Raw genomic sequence first — 20,000 nt, 5'->3', positions numbered from 1 at the left:
ATGTATTTGTATATCGTATATAGTATATATACTATGCATAAAGTGTATTTCCGTACCGTGTGCCACTGTCCGTCGTTGAGCGTGTGGGCGGAGCTTATGGAGGCGGGGCCTTTGCCCAGATCCACGGTGAAGAGCAACCCCCCCCCCCGCAGCTGCAGGGTGGTATAGTCCATATGGGCGGAGTCAGTGAGGAGCAGGATCAAACCATCCTGAGAGAGGGTCCGCAGAGACACACGCACCCACAAACTACACAGAAATAATCAACACAAAATACCTTGATTAATTATTGTCTGTGTGTGTGTGTGTGTGTGTGTGTGTGTGTGTGTGTGTGTGTGTGTGTGTGTGTGTGTGTGTGTGTGTGTGTGTGTGTGTGTGTGTGTACCTCTTGCGCACACTGCTTGGGTTGATGTCGAAGGTCATGTGACTGTGTTTTGAAAGACCAAACTGACTGGCTGAAGGAAGGAAGCTAGGCTCCGCCCCCTCCACACACTGGGGACAGATCAATACGCACTGATCAATAACCAACAACCACTGATTTCCTAATCAATAACCAATAATGATCAATGATCAATCAGTATGTTTGGGTGTGTCTTACGGTCGCTGCTCCAGCAGTGCTGGGCAGAGTGGGCGGTACTACAGGCAGCTGGGCGGGGTCAGGTGTAGGCTCCGCCTCCTGCTCCTCTGGAAGCACCGCCCCACTTGCCCTCTCCTCTAGTAAGCACCGGTCTAGCTCCGCCCCCTCGTACCGCACTGCAGCTGATAGGTCCAACAGCCTGTCACCGAAACCGCAGGGAGAGGTGTGATACAGACAGGTACAGAGAGAGATGGGTAGAGAGAAAGAGAGAGACAGGAAAACAAGTAGATATGCAGACAGACAGACAGACAGACAGACAGGTCCTACCTGTGATTGACAGCCAGGTTCTGTATACAGCCTCTGAATGACATCACAGAGTTCTGGAATCTGATTGGCAGCACACTGGCCCCGCCAAATGGCAGTCCACCAATGAAAACAGAGGAGAGAGACAAGGAAGATCCACCCGGCGACAGGGGGGCTGACCCTACATGGTCCTCATCCACCTGGACCGACAAAGCCCTGGAGGAAAAGGAACAGTAATCATTCAATTATGATTAATACTACTGGTGTACTATGTTAGTACTGTGATACTATGTTAGTACTGTGGTACTATCTTAGTACATTGGTACTATGTTAGTATTGTAATACTATGTTAGTACTGTGGTACTATGTTAATACTGTGGTACTTGTTAGTACTTTGGAGACTCGCTGTCTTACTTTTTGCTCCTGATGATGATCAGCGAATGCTCCGCCCCGTCCGAGAACGTTTCACTTCCTGGTTTGATGACAACACGCTGACTGGCTCCGCCCCCCAGGCTAAGCTCCACCTCCACATGACCCGAGACCAACTGGACCACCAGGAAGGACTGCACACGCACGTATGTGATTGTATTATTATAGTACAATTAAAGTATTATAATATTATTATTACAGTATTATTATGGTGTTTACACAGTATTAGTAAATAGGTATTTACCTGCGCGGTGTTGCTGCTGCTTCTGTCCAAAGCTGCCACTAGAAGGCCAGAGGAGTTCCTGGTGGAGAAGGACAGGTAGAGCTCCCCCTGCTGGCCAAAGGGGGGCGCTGCAAGCTGGACATAACCCCCCCGGAGGAAGGAGACACTCCTCACCGCCTGGCGGACAGACAGGTGGGAAGACAGACAGGTAGAGGGAGAGACAGCAGGTAGCTTTAGATGCAATGTGTGAGCAATTTGAACACACCCCCGACACCCTCCTGGTTGCACTCCTCTTCCCTCTCCTTGTCCTCCCTCATTTGCTGCCATAACTATGACAGGAAGAGGCCACGTGACAGCTGCTGTTCCAGTTTTCCTGTTTTGTCGATACATGTTGTGTTCTGCTGTTTCTATGTTTATGTTTTTCCATGTACATGTACATGTTTGTCTCTATGTTTATGGTATTCCATGTACATGTTGTTTGGTTCTATGTTTGTGTTTTTCCATGTACATGTTGTTGTTTGTTTCTATGTTTATGTTTTTCCATGTACATGTTGTTTGTTTCTATGTTTATGTTTTTCCATGTACATGTTTGGTCCTATGATTATGTTTTTCCATGTAAATGTTGTTGTTTGTTTCCATGTTTATGTTTTTCAATGTACATGTTTGGTTCTATGTTTATGTTTTTCCATGTAAATGTTGTTGTTTGTTTCCAAGTTTATGTTTTTCCATGTACATGTTGTTGTTTGTTTCTATGTTTATGTTTTTCAATGTACATGTTTGGTCCTATGTTTATGTTTTTCCATGTAAATGTTGTAGTTTGTTTCTATGTTTATGTTTTTCCATGTACATGTTGTTGTTTGTTTCTATGTTTATGTTTTTCAATGTACATGTTTGGTTCTATGTTTATGTTTTTCCATGTAAATGTTGTTGTTTGTTTCTATGTTCATGTTTTTCCATGCGACATGTTTGTTTCTATGTTTGTTTTTCCATGTACATGTTGTTGTTGTTTGGTTCTATGTTTAATAGTCTCACCCGTGGTGATCCTCCCCTTCTTGGAGCAGTGATTAGTTGTTTATACCCAAACGTAGTAAAATAGTTCTCCAAAGAGGGGGGTTGCTGGTGACTCTCTATAACCAAAAAAGCTGTGTTCCTGTCGTCCCACAGCTCGTCCACAGGACAGAGTTATTGCAGCAGTTGTTGATGATTAAAGAATGAATAAAGAGTGTCATTGCAGGCTGAGAAGTTCAACTCCACCTGCAGACTAACTCTGTCCTAGATGCAATGGAACAAATACTCTGTGTTGGAATGTAATGTAAAGTATGAATGTACACATTATATCCTGTATATAACTAATTACATTACATGTCAGACACTCTGACAGACAGACAGGTGTATTTACCTCCAGCACACAGCCCTTTTTAACCCCGTACGCATCCTGGAGGAGGTCGAAGTTGGAACGAGCAATTTCAACGTTCTTTATGCAACCAACGAAGGATCTGGAGACCACCTGTCTCCTGCACAGGCAGACAGACAGGTCGTAAAACAGGTAGACAGACAGGCAGAAAGGGAGAAACAGGATGAGAGGATTTCACACCGTCGACCTGCCGTCATAATGGCTTCCCCACGGTCATGTGACATCACCCTCTCACCTGATTGGTCTGGAAGCAGGAAGTCCGCCGATGTATATCGGGTCGAGGTCAGCGCGGTTGAGATCGGAGGCGGTGCCTGGAGACTCCGCCTCCAACACCTCCTTCTCTGATGATTGGTCGGCAGCCATGATGGACAGATAGCCTAGACAGACAGACAGGTTGTAAGACAGACCGTAATGTATTATGTAATATTTCAGGTAGGTAAATATTTGTAATACAGGTACTCCTCACTTAACGCCCTGTTAAACGAGCGTTCGGACTTACGACCAGCTGTCCCACCAGTCAAGCATCTCATCACCCTTTATATACTATATACACAATATATGATATACACTATATATACAATATACACTATATATACAGTGTATACATCTCATCTCATCACTGTTCTCAGTCTCAGTCTCGTTACTGCAGTCTGCCAGTATTCACTACACTAGCGTTCGCTATCGCCACGCCCACTTATCGTGAAATAACACTAAATACACTATATATACACCATATATATTATATACACTATATATACTATATATACCAGCCACGCCCCCTTACTGTGGGTCCTGGCTTATCATTTAATTAGCTTAACGATCTGGTTCTAGGAACGGAACTCTGTCGTTCAGTGAGGAGTACCTGTATAGTGCTATATACAGTATAGAATTGCTACTAGTATCGGTGGAATTTGTACCCTTAGTAGTAGTGGTAGTAGTATTCAGTAGTAGAAGTCGTAGTACTCAGTAGTAGTAGTAGAAGTAGTACTCAGTAGTACTAGTAGTAGTACTCAGTATTAGTAGTCTTGGTTGTCAGTAGTAATAGTAGTAGTATTCAGTAGTAGTAGTAGTAGTATTCAGTAGTAGTATTCAGTAGTAGTAGTAGTAGTAGTACTCAGTAGTTGCAGTATTAGTAATAGAAGTACTCAGTATTAGTTGTAGTATTCAGTAGTAGTAGCAGTAGTAGTAGTATTCAGCAGTAGCTGTAGTATTATTAGTAGCCCTCAGTAATAGTAGTAGTAGTACTCACTAGTAGTAGAAGTAGTAGTACTCTGTAGTAGTACTTGTACCTTTGCGCTTGGTGCGCTGCAGGGTGATCTTGTTCCAGACTCCGTTGTTGTACGTCCTGTTGGAGCCCAGGGTCAGCGCTCCCGAGCCGAGGTCGAAGGTCAGACGGACGTGACCCTCCACCAGCTCGATGGACAGGAAGTCCCTCTGCAGCAACAGAACGTGAGCTCAGCGCACAGGAAGTGAGGTCAGCACACAGGAAGTGAGGTCGCACAGTGCGGCGGTTCTAAAACACATCTGAAATCCTGATCCGCACCCATGGCTTCACCCCCACCGTGCCCGAGACAGTCAGACAGGCAGACAGGCAGACAGTCAGACAGACAGTCAGACAGACCGACAGACCATCAGGCAGACAGACAGACAGGCAGACAGACAGACAGACAGGCAGAACGACAGACCGACAGGCTGACAGTCAGACAGACCGACAGACCGACAGGCAGACAGACCGACAGGCAGACAGACAGACAGGCAGGCAGACAGACAGGCAGGCAGACAGACAGACCGTTCCGTTGGAGGCCAGGTAGAGCATCAGTCCGTTGGGCGACAGGCTCTTGAACCACAGGACGATGTAGGTGTTTGTGGAACGAAGAGCTTTGTGAACCACGGAGAAGCCGCTGCCGTCGTAGTGGAATGAGGTGTCTTCTGACTGGGGGCTGGGAGTACACAGTACACAAATAGTACACTTAGTACACACAGTACACATATAGTACACTTTGTACTATACAACAATGTCTGTGTGTACTGCGGTTGTCCTGTTCCAAACGATTTTAGCCCAAAAAACGCAGAGACTAAAAGGGTTTAGGGTTTAATAAGTAGAAGTAAGACATGAGTGAACACTCAGTGTGTACTCAGAGTGTACTCAGTGTGTACTCAGTACTACCTAGTAAAGCAGCCTCTACACGCCCCTTCTCGGTGGTAGTAGTTCCACAGTCCCAGGTTCTTGTCGTTGAGTGAGGCTTCGCCCAAACAGCCCTGGAAGGAGGTGACGTCCAGGAAGGAGGGGTGCTGTACACACAGTACACACAGTGAACACAGTACACACACACAAATACACACATACAAACAGCACACACAGAACACATAGTACACACAATACAGCATGGACAGAAATCAGTATTGTTCACGTCAGATTAGTACCTACAACTAAAGCAACAGGACAATATAATGCAGCTGTGTGTGTGTGTGTGTGTGTGTGTGTGTACCTGTGCATGTGCATGTGTGTTTGTGTGCATGTGTGTACCTGTGTGTGTGCTGACATTCCTCCGATGTGGATCACCGTGTCCTTGTTGATGTCCAGAACTCGGGATTGTCCTGGTGATGTTGCCGTTGCTACGGGTGACGGAGCAGCATCCGAGTCCAGCTGCTGCACTGAGAGGTAACCATGGTTACCAAAGCTGGAGAGAGGAAAGAACACAGGTCGCCATTTTAAGATGACAAATATAATTTATGAATATGGTTCATAAGCAAGGCCCAAGAATGGAACCCTAATGAACCCGAAGAAACCAGAGGAACCAAGAAGAAACCTGAAGAACCAAGAAGAAACCTGAAGAACCAAGAATAACCCTGAAGAACCAAGAAGAACCCTGAAGAACCAAGAAGAACCCTGAAGAAACCGGCTTCAAGGAGCAGTTTGCAGGTTCAATCCCCAGTGAATTCATGTGGGAATGATGCAGCACTTCCATTCAGTCATTAATTTTTAGTTTTTTTTCATCTTGACTCATTTTGTGTAGGGGTGTAGGGGAGTAGGGGTGTAGGGGTGTAGGGGTGAAGGTGTAGGGGTGTAGGGGTGTAGGGGAGTAGGGGTGTAGGGGTCTAGGGGAGTAGGGGTGTAGGGGTGAAGCTGTAGGGGTGAAGGTATAGGGGTGTAGGGGTGTAGGGGTGTAGGAGTGTAGGGGTGAAGGGGTGTAGGGGTGAAGGGGTGAAGGGGTGTAGGGAGTAGGGGTGAAGGGGTGTAGGGGTGAAGGGGTGTAGGGGTGTAGGGGTGAAGGGGTGTAGGGGTGAAGGGGTGTAGGAGTGTATGGGTGTAGGGGTGAAGGGGTGTAGGCGTCAGGGCGTGTCAGGGCGTGTCAGAGCGTGTCAGAGCGTGTCGGGGCGGGGACGTCGCCTGCAGAGGGGCAGGTGCTCGGACGCCCTGTCGGGGCGTGTCGGGGCGTCAGGGCGTGTCAGGGCGTGTCAGGGCGTGTCAGAGCGTGTCAGGGCGTGTCGGGGCGTGTCGGGGTGTGTCAGGGCGGGGACGTCGCCTGCAGAGGGGCAGGTGCTCGGACGCCCTGTCGGGGCGTGTCTGGGCGTGTCGGGGTGTGTCGGGGCGCCCCCTGTCACGTCACCGGCCAATGTAAAAACTGTTTTTACTGGCAGACTTCAAACATGGACGTCATTGGTGTAGTATTTGTTACTTGGAAACCTGTTACCGTGTAGCGTTGACTCTGGTCCACTTGTTCCCGTCCAGCTGCATCTGAGGAGAATCCACTCGACCCAGACCAGAACCCAGATCCCAGAGCAGAGACACCTTCCCAGCATGCACCTGGAGGGCCAGGAAGTCCACCTGGGAACACAACATGTACTCTGTGTGTACTCTGTGTGTACTACTCAGTATGTACTACTCAGTGTGTACTTGGTGTGTACTCATTGTGTACTACTCGGTATGTAGTACTGGGTGTGTACTACTTGGTGTGTACTTGGTGTGTAGTACTCGTGTGTACTACTCTGTGTGTACTTACTGTAGTATTACTGCCCAGGTAGAAGAGCAGGTTGCTGGTCCATGAGCTCCTGAAGGTCAGACTCAGGGTGTTGAGGTTCCTTGATGGAACCGGGCTCCTGTAGAACCTCACGCAGTCCCTCTGCGTCTGGACGGCCACCCGGATCTGAGAGACACCTTCATCATCATCATCCTCATCATCATCACTAGCTTCACCTTCTTCATCATCCTCATCCTCATCACTAGCTTCACCTTCATCCTCACCCTCGTCACTAGCTTCACCTGCATCATCATCCTCATCCTCATCACTAGCTTCACCTTCATCCTGCAGAGGAACGCTCTGATCACTGCTGGTGTGATCAGTACAATCAGGAAACAGCACCCCCTGCTGATTCCCACTCACACAGTCCCGGCATCCTACTCTGCACCTTCTGTATTAGTGGGTACTACTGTGTAGTAGTACTAGTAATATAGTTAGTACTATGTGTAGTACTAGTAAAAGTAGTAAGTACTATGTGTAGTAGTGAAAATAGTAGTTGGTACTATGTGTAGTAGTAGTAGTAATAGTAGTTAGTACTATGTTTAGTACTAGTAGTAGTACTAGTAATAGTAGTTAGTACTATGTGTAGTACTAGTAATAGTAGTTATTACTATGTGTAGTAGAAGTAATAGTAGTTAGTTCTATCTGTAGTACAAGCAATAGTAGTTAGTACTATGTGTAGTGGTAGTAATGATAGTTGGTACTATATGTAGTACTAGCAATAGTAGTTAGTTCGACGTGTAGTAGTAGTAATAGTAGTTAGTAGTATGTGTAGTACTAGCAATAGTAGTAAGTACTATGTGTAGTGGAGTCATAGTAGTTAATACTATGTGTAGTAGTAGTAATAGTAGGTAGTACTATGTGTAGTGGTAGTTATAGTAGTTAGTATTATGTGTAGTACTAGCAATAGTAGTTAGTACTATGTGTAGTGGTAGTCATAGTAGTTAGTATTATGTGTAGTACTAGTTATAGTAGTTAGTACTACATGTGTACTACTGTGTATTTGTACCGAGGCTGCCTGGCGTCTGGCCTGCTGGATCAGTTCTCTGATGTCGCTGAGGTTGCGTCCCAGCGTTTCTCCCAGAATGCTTAGCGGCTTCATCCTGTCCATCAGCCGCTGCGTGCGAAGCTCCGCCTCCTCCAACTTACGCTTCACCTCATTGGCTGCGAAACAAGGAAAGTGGAAACCGCGCTCCCTGTTAGCGCTGTGTTCCGCAGAGAGCCGTGAACCAGAAGGACTTTAGGGTTACAAATGAGCCGTCAGGGATATGATTCATATTCATATTCATAAGCAGTTTATTATGAGCACAGAAATAAAGGAGCAGGATTTAATAATTCATAATCATTATTATTATTATTATTATTATTATTATTGTATGAGACATCACGCGGTCCCTGACCTGCAGTTTCCCCGCTGGCCACCAGGGCGTTGGTGTTCTGCACCGTCCCGTTGGTTCGTTCCACCACAGAAGAAGAGTTGTGCAGCCGCGCGGTCAGCTCCTCCAGGCGGCGCAGCGCCCCCTGCACGGCGGAGTGCGCCCCTGCAGCCTGCTGACGGGCCGACGCCACCGCGGTGCCGGAGGCTAGCACAGCGACCAATCAGTCAGCCCGTCAATCAATGACGATATCAATCAATCGACAAGCAGCCAACCATTCATTCATTCAACCAATCAATCAATAAACCAATCGATCCACATCAATCATTCAGTCCATTGATCTGATCAGAACGTGGCGATCATCATGGTTACGTGTAGACTGACGGTCCCGTCTGTCAGAGGGCGGGACAGCTGACACCTTCACCCTGATTGGTTGGGGATCTATCAGTTAATATATTGATTGACGGGTGCTTACAGTTGATGTGGTGCAGCTCTGTGATTGGTCGCTGCAGCAGGAAGCCGCCGACGCTGCGACGAAGCGACGCCGCACGAGCTGCGAGCCGTGAGGCGTTCAGAGTCAAATCTGGAAAAAACAGTTTCACATGTGGACTGAGACTGAGTTTACAGACAGGTAGACTGATAGGTAGTCAGACAGGCAGATAGACAGACAGGTGCACAGACAGTTAGTCAGACAGACAGGCGGGAACACAGACAGGTAGACAGACAAACAGAGAGACAGACCATCAGTAGCGTTAGACAGCAGCTGACTATTCCTCTGCATAACAGAACTGGTGTTGACTGCTTCGCGTCCCCGTTCCGCCAGCGGACGCTCTGATTGGACGCTCTGAGGACGACACACACTGTCAGTCAGACCAAGCCCCGCCCTTCGGAACACAAACCCCGCCCCCTCAACAGAGCAGGGCGTGGCGGTGATGACATCACTGTGTTGTGTGTGTGTGTGTGTGTGTGTTACCAGGTTGAGCGCCCTTTCTGCAGCGTTCTGGGCGTCCAGCGCTGCGCCCAGAGCTTCCTGGACATCCGACGTCAAGTTCCTGTTTCCTCCCAGCCCGGTGGCATTGTGGGTGGTGTTCCAGGCGGCCAGCAGGGAGCGCTGCCACGCCTGGGCCTGTGTGTGCAGGAGATGGGCGTGGCCCTCGGCCCGGTAGACGCGCTGCAGGGCGTCGCCGCGCCGCAGCCCCATCACCAGAGTGTCCACGTGCTTCCTGAGCTGCGGGCGCCACTGGTCCAGCTGCAGCACAAACAGCTCCACCTGCTGGAGGACGAGGGAATCACAGCCAAAGAAATGAAAAGCGGTAAGAACCGTGAGCTCAAAGTTACAGGAAAATACAACTTCATATTCATAATGTTCATATTATTCATCAAATTAATATGATAAATAATATGAATTATATTATTAATCATATTATTCATATTATTAAGACATTAATATATCGTTATGTGTTACAGTGTGTGTGTTACTGTGTTGTGTTACTGTGTGTGTGTGTGTGTGTTACTGTGTGTGTGTGTGTGTGTGTGTGTGTGTGTGTGTGTGTGTGTGTGTGTGTGTGTGTGTGTGTTACTGTGGGTGTGTGTGTGTGTGTGTGTGTGTTTGTGTGTGTGTGTTTGTGTATCTCTGTATCTGTGTGTGCTACTGTGTGTGTGTGTGTGTGTGTGTGTGTGTGTGTGTGTGTGTGTGTGTGTGTGTGTGTGTGTGTGTGTGTGTGGACAGACAGGTGGACAGTCAGACAGAAAGGCGTCTCACCTGGTGGCTATGCAGGTGGTCCAGCACAGTGTTTGTGTGTGTGTGTTTGTGTGTGTGTGTGTGTGTGTGTGAGTGTGAGTGTGTGTGTGTGTGTGTGTTTGTGTGGTACTGTGTGTGTGTGTGTGTGTGCTCCTCACCAGTGTGCTGTTGGTCAGATCGTGCATCAGAGCGACGGCGTCAGAGAGAACGTCCTGATCCACGAGGAGGGAGGAAGACAGGCTGAGGAGGAGGGACTGAGAGAAATACAGGCAGTCAGACACACAGATAGAGAGGTGGAGAGACCAAACAGATAGACAGGCAGGTGGACAGTCAGACAGACAGGTGTCTCACCTGGTGGCTTTGCAGGTGGTCCAGCACTGTGTGTGTTTGTGTGTTGCGTTGTGCCGCCTGGTCCAGCAGTGTGTGCGCCTCTTGCAGTATGTGTGTGTATGCAGAGAGAGAGACAGACAGCGCCTGTCTCTCTCTCTCCGCCGCTTGTGTGTGGCTCAGGAACTCCAGGTTCAGCTGCTGCAGTAGAAACTCAGAGTCCCTACAGAGAGTGAGACAGTTAGTCAGGCGGGCAGGCAGGCAGGCAGGCAGGCAGGGAGGCAGGCAGACAGACAGACAGACAGACAGACAGACCTGTGTTCCTGTGTGGCAGTGTTGTTCTGCGTCAGGTTGACGGTTCTGATGGAATCCAACATGGCCGCCACGTCCACCATCAGCTGCGTGTGATTGGACGGGTCGAGCGCTTCCTGTTTGGTTTGGCTCAGAAGCTCCGCCTCCTCCAGCAGCACTGCACCAATCACAGAGCATCAAGCAATGACATCACAGGCTGCTACAAACAGGGAGTGAAGTTTTCAGTTCGGGGACCAGTTTACCCAGGATGTTGCTCTGCAGCGCCGCCACCCCGTCCAGCAGTGAAGCACCCTGGGAAATCGTCTGGTTGGTGGACACGCCCACTTCCTCCAGCTCAGCTGACAGACGGGTGGCCTGGCCAAACACAGACAGGTACTGGGTATACTGGGATGATATACTGGGTATACTGGGAACAGGTACTGGATATACTGGAACATGTACTGGATTTACTGGGAACATGTACTGGGTATACTGGGAACATATACTGGGTATACTGGGAACAGGTACTGGGTATACTGGAACAGGTACTGAGTATACTGAAACAGTAACTGGGTATACTGGGAACATGTACTGGCTATACTGGTTACCTGCTGCAGCAAGGTGCTGAGGTCAGAGGTCAAACTGATCAGCTGGTCTTCTGCTCTGGAAACACTGAGAGGTAGAGAGGCACCTGCAGACAATGAAGACTGGAGAGAGAGAGAGGGCGAGAGAGAGAGAGAGGGGGGGGTGAGAGAGAGAGGGCGAGAGAGAGAGGGGGGGGGGGGTGAGAGAGGGCGAGAGAGAGAGAGGGCGAGAGAGAGAGAGGGCGAGAGAGAGAGAGAGGGGGGGGGTGAGAGAGAGAGGGCGAGAGAGAGAGAGGGGGGGGGGGTGAGAGAGAGAGGGCGAGAGAGAGAGGGGGGGGGGGGTGAGAGAGGGCGAGAGAGAGAGAGGGCGAGAGAGAGAGAGGGCGAGAGAGAGAGAGAGGGGGGGGGGTGAGAGAGAGAGGGCGAGAGAGAGAGAGGGGGGGGGGTGAGAGAGAGAGGGCGAGAGAGAGAGAGGGCGAGAGAGAGAGAGAGGGGGGGGGTGAGAGAGAGAGGGCGAGGGCGAGAGAGAGGGGGTGAGAGAGTGAGGGCGAGAGAGAGTTAACTTTGGAACCGTCCACTAGAGGGAGATGCTGGAGTAAGTTGTGTTTTTCTGCGTATTGTGATTTCATGTATTTGTACTTTGTGTGTGTACCTGTACGAGCCTGGTGTGGTTCTGCAGCGCCACCAGCTGGCTGTAGGGGGCGACGCTGAGCCCGCTCAGGTTCACAGACAGGAAGTTCTTCTCCAGGACGTCCAGGTCGTCCAGTAAGAGGGAGACACACGGCCCATTGCATGCTGGGAAACAGGAAGAGGACAACACACATGAATACACACACATACATGTGTGTACGCGTGTGTGTGTATGTGTATGTGTGTGTACGTGCGTAGTGGTACTCACACACACACTGTCCATCCAGCAGGAGGTGCCGGTCGGCACAGTGGTCACAAAGGTGACCTTTGACCCCCGGGCGACACTCACAGCGCCCGCTCGATGTGTCACACGCCGGCTGCAGCGCCCCCCACTGGCTGCACGAGCAGCGGCTGCAGGAGCCGCCCGGCTGCGAGGGGTCACCGTGGTAACCCACCGAACACCTGGAGAGTTATACGTGAAATACATACAGCACGTGAAGTACATGGAGCGCTGATATTCTAAGTACACGCAGTACTTTGCAGAGTACTCACCTCTCGCAGTACCGCCCCTCGTAGCCGGCGCGACATGACGTGCAGCGGAAGTCTCCAAGTGCTTCGAGTTCACACGTAGGACTGAAACTACACACACACGCACGCACACACAGTGTGAGATGGAAAGAGAACGCGGTACAATATACCATATGTTGTGTATTACAGGTGTAGTTCACCTGTTGTCCTGCAGGGGGCAGGCGCACAGGGAGCAGTCACTGATGGATCCGGTGACTTTCCCATAATGCCCTGCTGCACAGAGCTCACAGTGCGGCCCGGTGGTGTGATGCTGGCAGCTCTGCAGGAGAACCAGCAAATATATGAAAGTACTGTTCACACAGTACTGTCGTAAGAGTGTGTGTGTGTGTGTGTGTGTGTGTGTGTGTGTGTGTGCTACTGTGTGTGTGTGTGTGTGTGTGTGTGTGTTTGTGTGTGCTACTATGTGTTTCTGTGTGTGTGTCTGTTTGTGTATGTGTGTGTATCTGTGTGTGCTACTGTGTGTGTTTGTGTGTGCTGCTGTGTTTGTGTGTGCTGCTGTGTGTGTGTGTGTGTGTGTGTATGTATGTGCTACTGTGTGTGAGTGTCTGTGTGTGTATGTGTGTGTGCTATTGTGTATCAGTGTGTATGTATGTGCTACTGTGTGTGTGTGTGTTTGTGTGTGCTAGTGTGTGTGTGTGTGTGTGTGTGTGTGTGTGTGTGTGTACCAGACAAGCCCCCGTGTCCTCGTTGCAGATCTGGCTGTGGTTGTTGCAGCTGCATGGTAAACAGGGACGGACAAACAGGGACTTCCTGTCTGAGGCAGGAAGCAGTGAGACAGGCTGACGGTAGTACCCTGGAGCACACTCCTGAGAGACGGACAGGTAGGGAGGAAGGGAGGGAAACAGGGAGATGGAGGGACAGACGGGTTGGTAGGGAGGGAGACAGGGAGATGGAGAGACAGACGGGTAGGGAGGAATTGAGGGAGACAGGGAGATGGACAGACGGAGAGGGAGGAAGACGGAAAGTTATATATAGTTATTATACATTAAGGACATATAGGACATATACCATAGGTATTGGGGCATATATATATATATATATATATATATATATATACATATATAAAATACTATTATATATATAGAGATATATGTATATATGTAGATATATATATAGATGTATACACACTTTAATAAGTACTATACACAGTGTATATACTGTATGTATATATGTATCTAGTACCTGGCAGGACAGGCCGCCGTAGCCCGCTGGACACTGACACGACTCGATCAGTCTCGCTGGACTTCCTGTGACCTCTGACCCCCGAGCCTCCACCTCCTCCACCTCCACAGCAGTTTCCATGGTGATGTTTGAGATCCTGAACACACACACACACACACACACACACACACACACACACACATACCCATACACACACACACACACACACACACACACACACACACACACACACACACACACACACACACACACACACACACACACACACACACACACACACAGCTTTAACACACTTGAACCCAGCAGCATCATGATGTTTGTTAATATTTTAAAATGTTTAAATATGTGATGTCTCCTGGTTTAGTGTTTAGTGCTGTTTGAAATCCAGGTTTTACATGTTGTCTGTGTGTGTGTGTGTGTGTGTGTGTGTGTGTGTGTGTGTGTGTGTGTGTGTGTGTGTGTGTCGGTCTGTGTTTTTGTATTTGTATCTATGTGTGTGTGTGTCTGTGTTTGTGTATTTCTGTCTGTGTATGTCTGTGTGTATGTGTGTATGTGCGTGTGTGTGTATGTATGTATGTGTGTGTATGTGTGTGTGTAAGTGAGTGAATGTGTGTGTGTGTGTGTGTGTGTGTATGTGTGTGTGTGTGTATGTGTGTGTGTGAGTATGTGTCTGTGTGAGTATATGTGTGTCTGTGTGTGTATGTGTATGTGTATGTGTGTGTGTGCGCGTGCGTGTGTGTGTGCGCGCACCTGCTCTGCCGCAGTCCAGTTCCATACGACGCCTTAATGAGGACAAACTGGACGCTGCCGAGAACAGACAGGAAGTCACTGTGACTCACTTCCTGTTCCGACACGGAGTTGAAGTACCTCCAGGTGAACTGAGGACAGAACGACAACATCAGCTGATGAGAACCTGTGTATTTCAACGTCCGTTGGGTTCAGTCGTTCTTCGCGTGGATTGTTTTGGAGACGCTCCCTCACGGCAGCACCAGGTTGATTTATAAAAACCCTGTTGGAAGCAAACAACCTGCTCTGCCCCACGAAGCATCAAAACAACGTCAAAATATTAATACTACAACTATTACAACTAATGAATGGACCTGGACAGCACTGATCACTGATATTCAAACCACAGATAAACCACATCCGTGTTTTATCTGTGGTTTCTTTCTAAATACTCTTTACTGTGGTTCAACGTATATCTTCACGCAGATGCCCTGTGATGCCACGCCCACTCAGAGCCATGATGTCATTTCCTGCTCCTGCTTCTAATGGAACTTGAGACGTGGAATCATTTTATAATACACATGTGTACATTTACATTTATTCTGTGTATTTCTACTGTATGTATTTCTACTTTATGTATTCATATTGTATATATTTCTACTGTATGTATTTCTACTTTATGTATTCATAATGTATATATTTCTACTGTATACATTTCTACTGTATGTATTTCTACTTTATGTATTCATATTGTATATATTTCTACTGTATATATTTCTACTGTATAGATTCTAGCGTATATATTCCTACTGTATACAATAATACTGTATGTATTTCTACTGTGTATATTTATATGGTATTTATTCATACTGTGTGTGGTTCTACTGTATGTATTTCTACTGTATGTATTCATATTGTATATATTTGTACTGTATATATTTCTACTGTATGTATTTCTACTGTTTATATTCATACTGTGTGTGGTTCAACTGTATGTATTTATACTGTATATATGTATAGTGTATGCAGTTGTATTGTATGTATGTATAGTGTATGTAGTTGTATTGTTTATATGTATACTGTATGTAGTTGTATTGTATGTATTTCAGGAAATGTCTCGATCTGTATTATTTTGAAAAGGAGATTCATCACAAGTAGGTTTATCCCTCAAATAAAGATATTGACAACCAACCACTCCTTTAAAGGGCGGTACACTAACAGGAAGTGGTTGTACACAGGAAGTACCTGACCAATTCCTGTTGGTGTGGTACTCCAACAGGAAGTGGTTGTACACAGGAAGTACCTGACCAATTCCTGTTGGTGTGGTACTCTAACAGGAAGTGGTTGTACACAGTAGGTACATGACCACTACCTGTTAGGGCGGTACACTAACAGCAAGTGGTTGTAAACAGGAAGTACTTGACAGGAAGGTGTTTACCTCTGTCAGCGGGATGCTGTGTGTGGTCCTGATGCCGTTGCCAGGGGCGACCATGTCGGTGTAGATCAGCAGCTTTCTCAGGGCTCCGCCCCTTATCAGGATCTGAGGCTCCTGATTGGCCAGCCCCGCCCCATCCTCAGCGTGGAACACAACCTCGTAGGACAGGCGCCCCCCGTAGGACAACAGCTGCACAACACAACAACATGATAAACACCAGCGTGTGTGTGTATATAAGTGTGTGTGTGGGTCGGTCTGTGTGTGTGTGTGGGTGTTTATTAGTGTGTGTATTAGTGTGTGTGTGTATTGTGTGTGTGTGTGTGTGTGTGTGTGTGCGTGCGTGCATGCATGCATGCGTGTGTGTATTAGTGTGTGCGTGCGTGTGTGTATTAGTGTGTGTGTACCTGGTTGCCCTGGTACTGTACTGGTAGTCTCCAGTAGAGCGGCACGGACTTGGGCGTGGTCTCTCGGGCGTCCAGCAGGAAGTCGCCGTCCTGCTGGTGGACGGCAGCTACTGCAGCCTGCAGGTCAGACTGAGTCACTGCAACTGGGAGAGAGACACCCAGAGTGATCTGGAGAGAGAGAGAGAGAGAGACAGTGGAAGATGAGCTCCTACAACATTTGTTAAAACTCATTATTTTTACATTGAGAACCATGACAAGTTTAGTTTTAAATTAACCCATAGGAATTCCCGCAAAGCTGAGCTTACTTCGCAGAAACATCGGAACGACTACTGGACTGCAACAGCACATTTAAAAAGTGGTGCTAAGTGATGCTAACTTCAACGGTTCAACCTGCTCCTTCAAGCTGCTTCCCTGGGATCTGGCATCGGGGACTTATTTCCCCAAAACACAAGAGTGGAGACCAACTGGAGCCGAACAACCAGCGAGGCATCTGTGTGAGCAGTGATGTGGGGAAGGTTTTCTGCAGCTTCATCAACGCCCCAACGCTGCTCTTCCTTATGGAACACAATGTTGAGAGTAGAGGGCGAAACTGACTTCCTACCAAATCACCGCACGACGGATCATGTTGACACCCTACACACCCTCATTGATCAACACATACACCAAAAAAAATAAAAAATAAGAAGGATGCTTTATTTTGCATGCTTTATCGATTTTAAGAAAGCGTTTGATTCAATCTGTCAAGAGGGATTTTACTATAAAATCCTATTTCTATTTACTATATATTACTATATATTGACTATAAATTCTATCAATCTATGTCAAAAATAAGTGAGGGATAAAAATTGTCAAAAAAAGAACAGACTTCTTTACGCCAGGGATGCAACTTATCTCCAACCCTCTTTAATGTCGACACCAACGAGCTGGCCGTGCTGTTGGAGCCATCTGCAGCCCCTGGCCACGCCCTAAACACCAAGGGATTCGCCGGAGAAATACCGTCACAACTGGGCCCTAAAGTCCTAAATAATGACGTTCCAGAAAAAAGCCCAGATCTCACATGTTCACCCTGGGAAACACCGCCCTCGACCACACCCTGTCCTATGGCGACCCGGGGCTCCAGATCAGCGCCTCTTTGGTCTGGCAGTGAATGCACTAAAAGAGAAGGCCTGTAGAGCCTTCCACGCAGTCAGAACATTTCACCAAATAGACAAACATTTGATATAATGGTTCCCTGTATGGAGGTGAAGCGTGGGGTCCACTCAGTCAGCACGACGACACTGGATGGCACAAGCATCCTGCAGAGACCCTGCACGACACATTCTGCACAAGTGTCTGGAGCGTACACAGAAAAACAGCCACCAATGCATGCAGGGCAGAATGAGCTCCATCACCCGCCAAAGTAAATATTCAGAGAAGAACAATCACATTTTGGATGCACCTTAATGCACCCCAAAAAAGAGTCCCCTCAGGGTTCAGATTGGTCAGCAGGTCAACCATGCTCTGTTATCTCTGAATAATAACCGTTGCCACGGGAACCGATTCTCCTGGTTTCACATCCCTTGTATCACTCTGCTACATGCCAATGCTAACACTGGCTAGTGGCGCCATCTGGTGGAGCTACAACTGTACATACTGTACGGTGTGTACTAGTACTGACAGAACAGTGTGTATCAGTAGTGACAGTGTGTATTAGTACTGACAGTACAGTGTGTACTAGTACTGACAGTACAGTGTGTATTAGTACTTACAATGTGAATTAGTACTGACAGTATAGTGTGTATTAGTACTGATAGTACAGTGTGTATTAGTACTGACAGTGTGTATTAGTACTGATAGTACAGTGTATATTAGTACTGACAGTACAGTGTGTATTAGTACTGACAGTACAGTGTGTATTAGTACTGATAGTACAGTGTGTATTAGTACTGACAGTGTGTATTAGTACTGATAGTACAGTGTGTATTAGTACTGACAGTACAGTGTGTACTAGTACTTACCGGTACTCGGACCAGGCCTCCCATCTCTTCACACACAGTGGAAACTCCGGAGCAGAAACAGGACGAACATCCTTCTGGATTCTCCTTCTGCAAACCAAACGTTCCCACCATGCACTCCTGGCAGCCCCGCCCACCCACGCTGGCCTGGGGGAGGAGTCAGCACCATGTCACACACTGAGTAGACTCAAGATTCAAGAGGTTTACTCAGTACTCTCAGTACTCTCAGTACTCTCAGTTCTCTCAGTACTCAGTACTCTCAGTACTCAGTACTCACCTTGCACACACAGGCTCCCGTCTCCTCGCAGCCGCACACTCCCAGCGTCTCGTTGCAGAACTGCGTCTTCGTCCCGGTCGGGTCGCAGCCGCACGCCGTGCATCTTGGGTAACCGTGGAAACCGAGACCGCAGCGGTCACATGACCTGCCCGAGTAGCCGTCACCACATGGGCACTGGCCATTGGTCAGATCGCACTGAGGGGCGGAGCTTCCAGCCGCGCTGCAGTCACATGACTGGAGACAGACAGCCAATCAGGGTTCAGCGTTGTCTGTATCTGTATGTGTGTGTGTGTGTGTGTGTGTGTGTGTACCTGGCATCCTGTCTTGGGGTCGTGACCCCAGTGGCCCGTCTCACACCTCTCACACTGACCCCCGGTGGTGTGGGGGGGACAGACACAGCGTCCTGTTGCCGGGTCACAGTTCCCGTAGGTGTGGCTGCAGTTGCATTCTGGGAAATTACATTGAAAAATATTGTCATTTCACATTGAGCATTAGTGAGGTGTCCTTGTTTCCTCGGCAGTATCCTTGCTTCCTTCCGAGGAGGTGACCTACCTGAACATCCGCCTGCAGTGTAGTTGTAGTAACCATGGCGACAGCGATCACACTTTTCTCCAGCCACGCCCACAATGCACTGACACCGCCCCTCCTGGCCACATGACTCTGAGAGCGAACCTGATTGGCTGCAGTTACAGGCCTCACAGCCACGCCCACTCCGTATCCCATAGAAACCGAGCTGCAAGACGAACGCTTCACATTTTAACACCTTTTCATATTTGTGAAATTTATGTTTTAACATATTTTAATATTCATGATATTAATGTTTGCATATATTTAAATATTCATCGTACTTGTGTTTTCATATATTTTAATATTCATCCTATTTATGTTTTTATATATTTAAATATTTACGATGTTGGAATAACTTGACCGACCTCACACTGGTCACACGCACGTCCTGTCACATGCTCCCTGCAGGAGCACTGTCCTGTTGTAGCGTCACACCACCTGTGGAGGGCGCCGCTGGGCAGACAGCCGCACTCTGAGGGTGAGACAGGAACGCTGTTAGTGTTTCCGGACTGTATACTACATGTACTGTGTGTACTGTGTGTACTGTGTACTGTGTACTTTGTGTACTGTGTGTACTGTGTACTGTGTACTTTGTGTACTGTGTGTACTGTGTTTACAGCGTTTACTGTGTGTACAGTGTTTACTGTGTACTGTGTGTACTTTGTGTACTGTGTACTATGTGTATTGTGTGTACTGCGTATACTGATTATCTGCAGTTTGAGCAAAACATCAGCAGGTGGAAGCAAAGCAAAGCTAATCCATTTATTATCAATGCAACCACACACACACACACACACATGCACACACATGCACGCACACGCACACACACACACACGCGCACACACACACACACACAGATACACACGTACACACACACATACACTCACACACACACACACACACAAAGAATGAA

The 20,000-nt window shown here is 47.9% G+C and overlaps 1 protein-coding gene across 1 annotated transcript in view; it reads right to left on the bottom strand.

Moving 5' to 3' along the window:
• The window catches only part of lama1 (laminin, alpha 1), a gene marked incomplete at both ends in the record, with an annotated part of 37,389 nt that overhangs the window by 5,340 nt on the left and 12,049 nt on the right, over positions 1-20,000 (bottom strand). The window contains 36 exons of the mRNA XM_080020069.1: positions 57-246; positions 383-489; positions 596-773; positions 902-1,093; positions 1,292-1,440; positions 1,551-1,706; positions 2,929-3,043; positions 3,179-3,320; positions 4,233-4,377; positions 4,733-4,883; positions 5,111-5,235; positions 5,471-5,624; positions 6,639-6,772; positions 6,948-7,091; positions 7,975-8,129; positions 8,366-8,548; positions 8,817-8,924; positions 9,083-9,185; positions 9,315-9,611; positions 10,241-10,322; positions 10,725-10,878; positions 10,964-11,105; positions 11,937-12,079; positions 12,240-12,376; positions 12,467-12,553; positions 12,643-12,761; positions 13,168-13,308; positions 13,685-13,820; positions 14,435-14,562; positions 15,849-16,034; positions 16,250-16,366; positions 18,247-18,390; positions 18,521-18,754; positions 18,832-18,968; positions 19,073-19,253; positions 19,453-19,559. Coding sequence (XP_079876195.1) covers positions 57-246; positions 383-489; positions 596-773; positions 902-1,093; positions 1,292-1,440; positions 1,551-1,706; positions 2,929-3,043; positions 3,179-3,320; positions 4,233-4,377; positions 4,733-4,883; positions 5,111-5,235; positions 5,471-5,624; positions 6,639-6,772; positions 6,948-7,091; positions 7,975-8,129; positions 8,366-8,548; positions 8,817-8,924; positions 9,083-9,185; positions 9,315-9,611; positions 10,241-10,322; positions 10,725-10,878; positions 10,964-11,105; positions 11,937-12,079; positions 12,240-12,376; positions 12,467-12,553; positions 12,643-12,761; positions 13,168-13,308; positions 13,685-13,820; positions 14,435-14,562; positions 15,849-16,034; positions 16,250-16,366; positions 18,247-18,390; positions 18,521-18,754; positions 18,832-18,968; positions 19,073-19,253; positions 19,453-19,559 — 5,303 coding nt within the window. The remainder of the gene's footprint in view (positions 1-56; positions 247-382; positions 490-595; positions 774-901; positions 1,094-1,291; positions 1,441-1,550; positions 1,707-2,928; positions 3,044-3,178; positions 3,321-4,232; positions 4,378-4,732; positions 4,884-5,110; positions 5,236-5,470; positions 5,625-6,638; positions 6,773-6,947; positions 7,092-7,974; positions 8,130-8,365; positions 8,549-8,816; positions 8,925-9,082; positions 9,186-9,314; positions 9,612-10,240; positions 10,323-10,724; positions 10,879-10,963; positions 11,106-11,936; positions 12,080-12,239; positions 12,377-12,466; positions 12,554-12,642; positions 12,762-13,167; positions 13,309-13,684; positions 13,821-14,434; positions 14,563-15,848; positions 16,035-16,249; positions 16,367-18,246; positions 18,391-18,520; positions 18,755-18,831; positions 18,969-19,072; positions 19,254-19,452; positions 19,560-20,000) is intronic.

Source organism: Zeus faber, assembly GCF_960531495.2.
Source record: "Zeus faber genome assembly, chromosome: 19".
Lineage (NCBI taxonomy): Eukaryota > Metazoa > Chordata > Actinopteri > Zeiformes > Zeidae > Zeus > Zeus faber.
Note: the sequence above shows the minus strand (reverse complement) of the source record. Positions and strands in the feature narration are given on the sequence as shown.